This window comes from Solea senegalensis, linkage group LG13 (assembly GCF_019176455.1).
Source record: "Solea senegalensis isolate Sse05_10M linkage group LG13, IFAPA_SoseM_1, whole genome shotgun sequence".
Classification (NCBI taxonomy): domain Eukaryota; kingdom Metazoa; phylum Chordata; class Actinopteri; order Pleuronectiformes; family Soleidae; genus Solea; species Solea senegalensis.
Window position 1 is genome coordinate 21255969 of NC_058033.1, and position 12006 is coordinate 21267974.

At 38.6% G+C, this 12006-nt stretch overlaps 1 protein-coding gene across 8 annotated transcripts in view; it reads right to left on the reverse strand.

Moving 5' to 3' along the window:
- Positions 1-12006, reverse strand: part of aff4 (AF4/FMR2 family, member 4) — a 30611-nt gene that overhangs the window by 14287 nt on the left and 4318 nt on the right. For 2 of the 8 annotated variants that reach the window (XM_044041666.1, XM_044041660.1), the window contains exons 1-2: positions 4932-5051; positions 847-976 (exon numbers count right to left, since the gene is read on the reverse strand). In XM_044041666.1, the coding sequence (XP_043897601.1) occupies positions 847-976; positions 4932-4948 (147 nt within the window). In that variant the 5' untranslated portion in view covers positions 4949-5051. The other 6 variants (XM_044041665.1, XM_044041662.1, XM_044041661.1 and 3 more) reach the window with 6 other exon arrangements.

Below are 12006 nucleotides of genomic sequence, written 5' to 3' on the forward strand. Positions count from 1 at the left end.
GGTTAGTGGCAAAGATTAAACCAGTACAAAGAACTCAATCCTCTTTACAATTATACTGACTGGGGAGGAGCTGTGAGCTGGCTGGCCTACATCTATGCATCTGTGAGCAGAAGATGAAGACACTGAAAACACAGGAGGTGCATTCTTATGTTTCCTTTCCACCACTAAAAACCTAAACATGAACATGTGCTGTCAATTAAAATCGATTGTATTTTTTGCTACGTCAGTCAACAGCTGACAATCGGAGAGAGCCGACAGTAATATATTTCAAGCCACAAATCAGCTAATTACATCTTTAAATTTGTGTGAGATCATCGCGATTAAGTGGAGGAGGAGGAGGAGGAGACCGCCATAATGTGAAAGAATTGTTCAGCCAAGTTAGAGGAAACTTCGCTGTATTTAAAAGCACATCGTGCCCCGTTTAGTTGTATCAACAGTAAACAGAACCCAGGCTGTGCAACGCTGAAGGTCATTGTCAAAAAGAAATAAAAAGATCCTTTCTTTTGCATTAAAACATAAGACAAAGCTTTGGCTCCAGGCTAAATTAATTACAGGAGTTTCTTTAAAACATCTCGCAACACAAAATGTTTTCAGAAATTAAACGCAAACAAATATGACATAAAGCATGCATGCACCAGGAGATAAACAACAAAAGACAGGCTTTTCTTTTCTTACCATAGAGGCCTGAAGCTACACATTCTTTTTTGCCGTTAAAAAAGCAATTCCATATTGACATAAATACTGCTGGTAGAGTGAGACGCTCTCACTTCCTGTCACAGTTACAAATTCCTCTCAACTGACTGAATCAATTACTGTCAACAGTGATCATGAGGTAAATTAACTTACCACTTTGTAGGGTTCAGGGAAGAGAGGGGAATTTGCTGGAAAGGCCTCTCCTCCTCCCTGCTGGATTTCTTGATTTCTCCTTTCTCTTTCTTTCATTCGGAGCACATTCCGGTCCTCACGGTTCATGTTGCTAATAATACAAACACAAAAACACAAAAAGTCAAAACAAAAACTTCTCGAAAATAGATGCACTTTTTACTCATGGAAATCAAGGGTGGGTTTACAGTAACAGAAGTGGTGTTTTGAAGGAGAAACCTGACACCACGGAGAATGTACCTGCTTAACAGCAGTTCTCTTGTTTTTATATAGTTATTACATAATTTGGGAAACAATGCCATGTAGTTCAAGTTTCCAGCTCTTCACAGCAAAGCGTACAGTCATGTTGGTGATTATACACTCTCCATTTTGAATCACAGTTTTTGGGTGAACCACAAATAAGCCTTTAATTAGTGAAACCTCACACATTGTAAACAGGAGGGATCCACAGAGATGACCTGCAGAGAAAGAAGGAGCCTCTAGTAAACCCGGGCTCGTCTAGAGACACGTTGCGCGCCTCTTTATTTCTACTGCAAACAACCCCTCTCCCTCTCCCATCTTAAATTTATCATCGCCATTTTTCCAACGTTGCTGTTCAGTGTCATCTGTAGATAACACAACTGGTAAAGCTGTCAGTTCAGGGAAACCAATAGAAAAGTTTGTTTTAAATAAAGCATCTTTGGAAAGAATCATGGACACCTATCAACACCTCATACAACAATTCTCCAGGGCAAAAACAACTTTTTACAGAAACGGAACCACAGCTTCATGCCCATGCTCATTCTTCGGTAGCTTAACACCCATAATAGCCCTTCTGAGCAAAATGTATGTGCAAAATAAAGGGCAGTGTCCTTTAAAGTGGATGTCTGGATTGTCACGCTGCCTGAGTCTAATCACAAAATTTTGAGGCATCAAACGTAAGGTAAAATGCTCCGCTGGATACCATCTGGAGCATCAAAACACAGGCATTTAATTGTGTGTTTATTGGAGACAATGAACCTGACAATAATGACTGATGTCCACTGTTGTCTCTTAAAACATTGTTTAACAGAGAGCAGCGACAGAGTTTTGTATCCAGAAGGAATCAAATTATCAGCCAGGCGTGTCACCTCTCCCCGGTCGACAGCTTCGGGCTCTGCCAGCAACAACAATGATTTTTAAGGCTGTTGACAGAGTGTGATTATGCTGCAACCACCCGGCCTCCTCCTAGATTATAAACACGACACACAGGGGTGTTCAATTACAATCCTCACCAAGAATGACTGAAAAGATGAAAAGAAGGCAGATAGGAAGCACAGGGATAACAAACTAGTGTGTATACTGTGCATGAAACTACGGGGGGGTTTCCTAGAAGAAGTTGATCTGGCTCAACAATCTCTTGGTAACTTTCAACACTGTTCTTACAGCACTTCACTCAAGAAAAACAAAACCATTTTTAAATCAGCCACAGCATGACTCATTACATGTAACAGACTAAGTGATTTACAAATCGCCTCAAGGAAGCAACCATGGCTACTTTGAAGCAAATAAAACATAGGCAGACGATTCTCAGTCATTCCAGTCATGCATACAGAGGAAATGACAAATCTACTAGATGAGAGATAATTGGAAGAGACACTTCTTCTGTGTTAGCAGATAAGTATGCAGACACAGGCATCTTCTAATGTTTGTGGCGCCATGATCAAATTCACTGGCTGTCACCTGCTTCATGTAATGGGCCGCTCTTTATCCACACAACGTTTCTGGAGCCCTGAAAAGCTATTTCTGGAAAACGGGTCACAGAGTGGGAAAATCTAAATAAACGCCACATTTGTGTTTTCATGTATACAACCAATACTCTACATTGTGAAAATGATAACGTCACAGTCCCACCTATCCGTTGCACAGCATTCGCCATCGTGGTATGTGCGGTCATTGTCTCCCTCTTGTCTTTGAAGATTGTTTGGTCTATTTTGTTTTATGTGAACATGTCTGCCCTTACTTCCCCTGGCTTGGTTAGTGATTGTATACATGTTCATGTATACAATCACCTTTCTGTTTAAAGTTTGTAAACAGTGTGTGTATTGCTTTACGCACATGCTCGTCATGTTTGATCAGGAACATTAATTGGGGTTGCACTCCAGGTTTCTCCAAGAGAAAGGGTCATACTATTGTTCAAGTGGAATGGTATGTCATGCTAAATACTTGGCAGATTCTTTTTTCATGAAAAATTAGCCGTTTTAAAAGTGCATACATGCCGTCTGTATTCTCTGGATATGTTCCAATGACGTGATTGAGAAATAATAATAGTGTGTGATGTCACTTTTGGAGTAGAGGCTGCTTGTGTGAATGGGCTGCTGTTTATCAGAAAACCCCAGGCGAACGACAATTCTCAAGCAATGCTATTGTCAGTTCCACTTAGCTGACTGATCTTTTTTTTTTTTATTAGTTTAATTAGAGGCCACAGACTGACATACTGTGGTGCAGCACTCAAGGGAAACATGAGACAACAAGTTTGGTAGATTACGGTGGTTTCAAGAATACTGGAGCGTTAGTATTAACCAGGTGCAACAACAAAAACTATTCTGAATTGATTATTAAGATGACTCACAATACTATATACTAGTATAAATACTCTAAGACGCTGCACAGATCCCATAATATTCCCGTTATAAAGACACCTTATGATTCCAGCGTTACTTGTTTAAACTGAACTAACAATCCTGCTGCATAACGCCACTCAGTGTGGGATCTCAGGCAGCACCAGCCCGCTGTCAAAATCAAGAGGCACGAGGATTAACACAACAGCGCCTGCATCTGTTCCACCATGCTGGCTCTCTAGTGAGGCAGAATAAAGTAGCAACATTTCTGGATATATAGAAAAGGGGCTACAACCGTAATATGATTAATTATCAACTTATGACTTAAATCAACGAACCTGGATTTGCCACAGTGGACTAACAAAAAGAAATTAACGTGTATTTTTGGGGGTCTGTTTAACGTCGCTGGTTTGACCACACAAACACATGCGTACTGTTTACAACATGGCGGACAAGTGCTTGTGTTTGCATGGGTGGCTGAGCATGTCAAAATAGAAAATGCAATTATTGTGCGAAAGTGTTCTTATGCAAGGAGGAAAGTTTTGGTAACATGACAAAACAAATGCTACAGCACTGCCGATCCGATGAGCTGTCCCTAGTCTTAGACATAATCCATCCATCTTCCACTGGTTTATCCCAAGAATATTCCAATGCAATTTGTACGATAGCCTTTCCAACTTACTTTCAAGTTCAATCTTTAATTTTCTGACATGAATATAGGCCGTGTCCAATTAAGTCGAGCCCACATGCGCATGTTGTTTATTTCTTTCGACGGGCAGTAGCTAAACCTGCGGTTTGTACAAATAAAATGTGGCTCAAAAACCACACTTAACGAGAAGCATTCAATACAACTACAAGCCCTGGTCACGCTCCAATATTGGGACTTTAGGGAAAATATCCAGAACAACCCATAATTTATACTTTTAAGGCACAAATGATAAATGTGCCTTGACCCAAGCAACACAGAGCTCACATTTGTATGGTGTAGTACATGTAGTACGGTAGGCAACGAAGATCAGTTGACAACAAAGAAAAACCTTGCCTCTGCAAATTAGTTCATACATAACGTTATATTAAACTCCATGTATTATAATTGAAGTGGAATAGCTAGCTACATTTATTGCAATCATTCATTGGTGTGCCAGACGGAAAAGGTCACAGTCGGCTGAGTTGAAAAGGCAGTTCACTCTGTACCAAAATTAATCAGCTCATCTGCCTCACACTCGGCCAAAACACAACAACCAGGCCACGTCTTTAACACAAACAAAAAAGGAAGGAGACCTGATGGCTATCTGACCACTATGAATACAGGACTCTGACACAGACTTCATAAGTCAATCAAAACATTTCAATATGACTAGTAAATGCATGTTGTACACACGGACCACTGCAGATAAAGAGAGAGCTACTTAAATGCTCAACCTGACAAAGAAATAAGTAAAGTAGCGTTTTACTACTTACATGTCTTACCCTGACTGAGAGGCCATGGCCCCATTCACTGAAACATTGGAAGGAGGAGGGGAGGAGGACTCAGAGGATCTCCCAGGGATTCAGAGGTATGTTCGTCATGACTTGTAAGCCTAAATTTCAACACCAACCTCATTCCGTGAAGCCAGCCTGGCCTTTCCCTGAGAAGTATCTGTGGGCGTCCAGGTGAAAGAGCATTACGACAGAATCTTCACTACACTCAGTGCTAACTATGTATTTCCTTGGACTGGAGAGAAATCTGACTTAGTAAGGGGAGGGGACTGCTTGTTCTCGGGAGATACCACATGAGGAAACAGAAGGGGTAGTCACATGCTACGCTAAGTCATGAGGCAACCGCTGCTTTTGTTTGTCTGTGTGTGGTGTGTGAATGTGGAGTGAGTGTAAAAGAGGGGAGTCCTATCGTCATGCCTCACATCTTAACAGCAGAAAAAAAACACTCAAGAAGAAGCAGATTCATTTTTAACTTGGCCTCGATACAGACTCTGTTACATACAGTACAATGCTCAACATGAGAGAAAAGCATACATTTGCTGATGTGGCATTTGAAAAGTCTACTCAATGACAACACAGAGAATTGATAACTTCTATCCTACTGTAAAACATGTGATTTTAAATGACAATAACACTTTAAACTTTCCAGTAACAAGAAATCAGAAATAAAAACACATGAAAACATTGGCTATTCGCTGTAAAACGGTCCCATAAAAACTATACACATCATAAATCACCTCAGGTGCAAGATAGCCAGGCTGTGAGACAGCCACAGCAAGCTGTTTTACACAAGTGCATTTTCACATTATCAGTACTGAGTACCTGAGGAGGCAATTTTGATACCAAATTAAATTATTATTAAATACAGCAGCAGCTGAATGAAGACCTGTCCTGCCAACTACCTTATCTGACTTGCAAAAAAAACTTTAATTCAAACACATCAGTGTATTGAATTGTAAATAAAGGCATAATATTGAAATATTGTTGATTTAAAAGATATATGCTTTGTACTATCACTACTAACAACAGAACTTGGAGAAACCAAATTGGGGTTAAATTTAAAGGTATTAAATCAAAGGGACACAACGAGAAAACCTGAGGTTTACGACACCAACACAAAATTAAACTGACAAAAGAGGTTAAAAAAAAAAAGATCAACACAAATGGAATAAATAAGACAGTGTTAGCGCAATGTTAATATACAAATCAGCGTCTGAGGCAATTAGAGAAAAGATCAATTGGAAGGAAAACAAAAGTGAGGAACGTGTAAGAGGGAAATCTACCCTTTCTCTGAGAATGGAACAGCCTGCCTTGTCCCATAGAAGGAGATGTTATTTTACACCACAGGGCCTCTCCTCCAATGTGATGTCACTGCCCTCAGTCAAGTCCAGCCAATCAGAGCCGAGCTCCCCGTCAACATCCTCCCTCCCTCCCCCATTATGCCCTAAGCACAGGGCAAAGCACCAGCAGTCTGTTAAAGGGACAGAGTACAGTTCCCGACGTGCAGTGCAGTGCGTAACAAAGTGGAGACTTTTCATCAGCTACATGATGACACATGCTGACAAATGTGTTATCATCGTCACATGGTACAAAGTCTTTTTGTTTTTTTGTTCTGGTACAAAAACAGCATCCGAAACATTTCTTGCAGTGTTTTGTAGGTTTTCTTTGTCCCAAGGCAGGAGGAGCTACTTTATTTACATTTACATGTAAATGAAGGTTATAGTCACTCACAACTAGTTCTTAACATCCTCTGTGTTTTGGTCATTCTTGAATGCTCCAGTGAACGGCAGAGAGAAAGACTGGCCTTCACAGAAAGAAGAAATGAACAATATCATTCAAAACCACCGTTACACAATTCTCAATACAGACACGCACTCATAGATGTAGTAATAATTGAAAAAAATGACTAACATAACACCCTGTTGACCAACTGATTAATCATTTCTGGTTTAATCACCAGTCATATGAACTTTTGTAATGATTTGACTTGGTCTCACCCAACACCTTTAAGCCCATTTGAAAACTTTGCTTTAAAAAAAATATTATGCTACACTTTTCTTCTCAATATCTTTATCTAGTTTAATATAATTTAATAAAACTTTCTTGTGCTTGTTTTGGAGAACGAATGGTTGCTTTAGTTGGGTAACAGTGGAATCTTTAAACTCAGTTACAATAATACATTAATTAAATATTGAACAGTTATCCAAAAAAACAACTATGATCATTGCATCACAACTTTGCCAGATTGATTGTAAACGTTTCGATGTGCTGCTTTTTTTGTTTCAAGTGAACAAGAGGAAAAACTACCCTGAAAACCAAGTCCTTTAAACTTGGGAAAATACCACTTCACAAATGTCACAATCACTTTTAAATGCACAGCTTGTCTTCAGGGCTGGTGTCCAAGTTATTTGGGTTTCTGAAGAAAAGGAAAAGAAGAAGCAGGCTACTACACTTTGTCTGTAATTCAACTGAATTTGTAACAGCAACACTCTGCTCCACCTGCAATAATCTTAAATTGTCCCCATTTTACATTAACAGCTCAAAAAGGCTTTATACAGTGAAAGTTTGTTAACTGGATATTACAAACTGATGTCTATTTTTGTCAAAACACATAAATACGACAAACCAGAAACTGTCAAGTGTACATATGTGGTTTTCACCATACATCTAAAACAACAGCATGTCAGTAAAGGAGGTGCAGATGGGCAGCCAGTGCCACCACCCCTGGTGCTTTAGAAGCAAACCTGCTGACTGCAGGAATTCCAGAGGGCTTGTCCATTCAAATGCTGTAGAACTGCCTCATTCAAGCAGCTGTTTAATTGTTTGGTTTTTTTAAATCACAAGAAAATTACTTAAATAACAACATAATACATAAATCGACTAGTAATCCATAAGAGCAGGATAATACTTTTAAAACAACAAGAAAAGTATGAATAACACTAATTTTCTCTGTCTTTTGTGTGTATTTAAATCTGTTTAGGATTGTTTGGTTCAGTCTCTAGTAAAAGCCCCTTCAATATTTCTACACAGGCCTCAGATCAACTCCAATTAACATATCAAAACAAGTCTCCCAAGTCTTGATTGACACGCTCCCTAAATACAAGCTTTATATCCTTTCTTTCAGGCAGGTTTGAAGCATTTGAACTGATTAACCGTCTGAAATGCCTCCACTCAGCAGGCATGCATTATCTGAATCAGTGGGAGCTGGTACAATTTACCAATCACAGCTTATTGCTGTGACTGTGCTGCCTTTACACACCAAATTATCGCATTCACTGTTTTTATATGCGATGTCCAGGAAAGCTGTGAGACACATTAAGTACGTTTACATAACATTAGAATGAAAATGTATTATTGTGATAACTCCAACTGAAAGAGGACTTTTAAAATAAACCAAATTACAGTCTGTGGTGTAAAACTTCAGAGATACTCAAACACACGAAGCTTTTGGCTGGAATTTATTTACAGACCAGTTGGTTTCAACAGCTCCACACTGAACAAACGCTGCTCTGCTATCAATCTCATTAATAACCATTTAAGAATGCTTGTGTCCTCCTGATATAAATATATCTTCCTGGTGTGATTTGGCTTTAGTAAGAAGGATAACATGCAGTGAGGAGGGCAATATGGTATGAACTAAGGCTGTGACAATTGCTTAATTATTAAATCAATTACTAAATTAATTTCTAGTTATTTTGGTAATCGATTCACTGGTTTGAGTGTCAAAATAATTATGACTTTTTCAGTTTTTTAAATTGGAATAAGAATAAGACATTTGAGAACATCATCATTTTGAGATATAGTAAAGACAGATCAACATTTTTCAATATTTCAACAAATTAACACAAATAAATCAATTTGTTAGTTGCAGCCCTAAAACAACCCGTCCACTTTTTCATTAATTATTCGAGAGAAATGGGCCTACCACCCCCAGCACTTTCTGTAGGGTATTGCAGTTATTGAACAGTTGCAGGTAATTTACTGAGTTTTCTCCATGAACACAAAACTTCTATGCCAACCAACATACATGATTATTCAAAAATCTGTACTATTGTCCACTTAAGACTGTGGCATCTTTACACGAAGATCATTATAACTAAATATAATGGGCAGTGAAATATCATCTGTAGAGCTGTGGCTTGCAGCTTTGACACAAGTAACACAATGTTCAGGGAGTTTTTTATGTGCCACACATTGTTCGTGGAGCATGACGCATAGCCCTCAATTTTATTGGATGAATCTGGATCGTACAAGTTTGGCAATGAATGCACGCACAATGTTTATTAAGGGGATTTTTCTCCCTTTGCCATAAGATCTTCACTCATGTTATATGAACTATGGGTAAGATTTTAAGTAACGGATAACCCAACCACAGGGCCCCAAGTCAAAACGTATTTAATGTACTGGTATATGATGCAAGTAAAATACAAGGGGTGCTTGGGGCGTCACTTTCACCTGATAAGAATACATCAACCTATATTTCACAAACCAGTTGAGTCCATGATGTCTCCTCCTATAAACAAATGATAATCTGTTGAGCTAATATTAGTAGTGGGAATACAAACACAATTTTTTATGTAAGCAATGGAAAAGTAATACTGGATTACTCTGCTCAAACAGCCAATGTCAGTTGTTTGACTAACGCTTTTATGCAGCTGACAAGGAAATAAATAAGCTTGGCAAGGTAGTAATATCTAGCTACTGTACATGAAACATTGAAATTAAAAATATGTTAATTGCTCCATACACGAATTAACCTGAATTACTTGGTTAGTCATGATACGTTCACCTTCAGCACCCTTTGCCGTTGATAACCCAGATGAAATATGACCTAGGGCATTAAAGAAAATGCAGGCATATGCACATTTGTACTGCACCGAGATTTACTGTACACGATAACACTGGTCAATCATCACCCCAACTTAAAATAGGAGCCAAGAATGCCTTAGGTGGTATATTTGTTATATGTCATTTAAAGCTTATTGAAGTAGTCAGCACTTTATTTGAAACTGTTAGTTTGTGAATAACTGGATGCCTGAAAATAGAAACATGTTGAACTAAAGCTTACTTACTATGTTGAACCTCTAATTAACCTCTTCCTCTAGTGATACTTTCACATGTATACACTGCCAAACATGAAAGTAACAGTAGCAACACCAGTGTCGTCTGACCCCCTTTAGAATGTATGACCTGCTGTAGTTCCGGTTTTATTCATCCGCATCCACCTCACTCTCATTTATGCAACTGATAGCTGCAAAGCACTTCACCTAGTTTGAAAAATGTTCCGCTGATGAATTTCACCGTTGTTTAGATGAACTCCTGTGGCGATAAACTATAGCTGATTGTTATCATTCCCTGGACACTATGATGAAGCAGTATCTCACCGCACGGATCTGTCCAAGGAAGGGGCTTTAATGAGCTTTACATCGACAAGACAACATAGAAACATGAACCAGCCAAATTCACATCCTAGAGAACAAAAGCTGAAGAACAGACGCGTGAGGTCAGGACACAGTGAGAATAATGTTCTGCTGTGTGAGCAACAGTACTGTGGGATAAAAAGAAGAGCTGCTGATGTCCGATTAGATTCAGGCTAATTAAACTGGCAGACTCAGCAAGAACCTCCAACAACCCTGTTTTACAAGGTTCTCTTGGTAAAGGAAATCATATTTGATTATAAATTTAGAGATAAAGCTGAGGACATTTCTTCTTCTTAGGTTGACGAGAGTTAGAAAAAGATATAGAATAAATGAATGAGACTGGTGCAGTATACAGGTGCAACTACTGAAAGATACCTGTATAATTATTAACAACCACAGGACTGGTGATTCGCTTTTGACTTTACTTATGAATATCGAAAGTTATCAGAAAGAGCTGAAGACAAATGCAATGAGTGGAGATAAAAATGTATATCATGGTGTTTTTCAAAAGTTCAACAGCTTCATGGCATTAAATGGTAGTTTTTCAGGCATGACTGAGTGTTCCAGCGAGAGAGAGGCGCAGGTGAGTGTGCGCTAGTACTGACCAAGAGAGGGAGCGGTGCAGTTGTGTGGCCGTTAACATAACTGCACACATTCTTGGTACTCAAAGGCATGTTTTCTGCAATTTGGTGGAGTTAATTGTTCATTGTTGCAATTACTTCCACAGTTATTTCTTCAGCTCAGCATTCAGTTTTTCATATACCGGTCTTCTTTTCGGAATGAACCAGTAAACCACCCAACACTAATTACAAGCACAATATACAATAGATGTGTCAAAGCCAGAGAAAACAAGCACCCACTCCAATGTCTGGACTGGACAAACAAGTGCCCTTTGCTCTGCGACATAAGAAACAGTTATACTAAAAGCCACAGTGCAAAACCAAAACAGGAAATGAAGAGGATTTCAAAGCAAGCTGCTGCGTCACAGGGAGCACAAGACAGAGAGCAGAAACCTTTTATCTGCTGTAACCATTCAAGTCGATGGCCATAACGCACTGACCATGTTAGTGTGAATATAGTCATTTGCTATAAATAACATCAGTATTTCCCAAATGTGCTCATCTAATTTTTCTACTCAAGAATTCCAATTGTGGTTTGGTGCTACACCCAACTCAAAGCTACCCTTCTCTATTTATTCAAATTTTACCATTTCTAAATTACTTTGGTCTCCTTTTCTACATTGTGCTGTGTACAAGTTTTCAAACTGACACTGATAAAAATATAGATGCGATGGGTTACTTACTATGTACTGATAAAATCGGATGATCAATATATACACTGGATTTCAAATGTTACCGCTTACATGATGACCCACAACTTTGGAATTAATTACTGGTTTTACAATTGAGGCAGATGTGTTTACTACTTTATAAGTATTCAATCCATAAAGATATGTACAATTACTGAATATCTAAAATAAATAGAAACCTTTAATGTTGGGGCTGATCGGTGTATATGGGTCAATGACATATAAGGTTTTTTAACAGGTGAATTTAAAAATATGATAAATATGAATTTCTATTGCAATTGGTCAAAGCTTTACAATGTCATGTGTACATGCATACATGTTAAAATTTTGAATTACG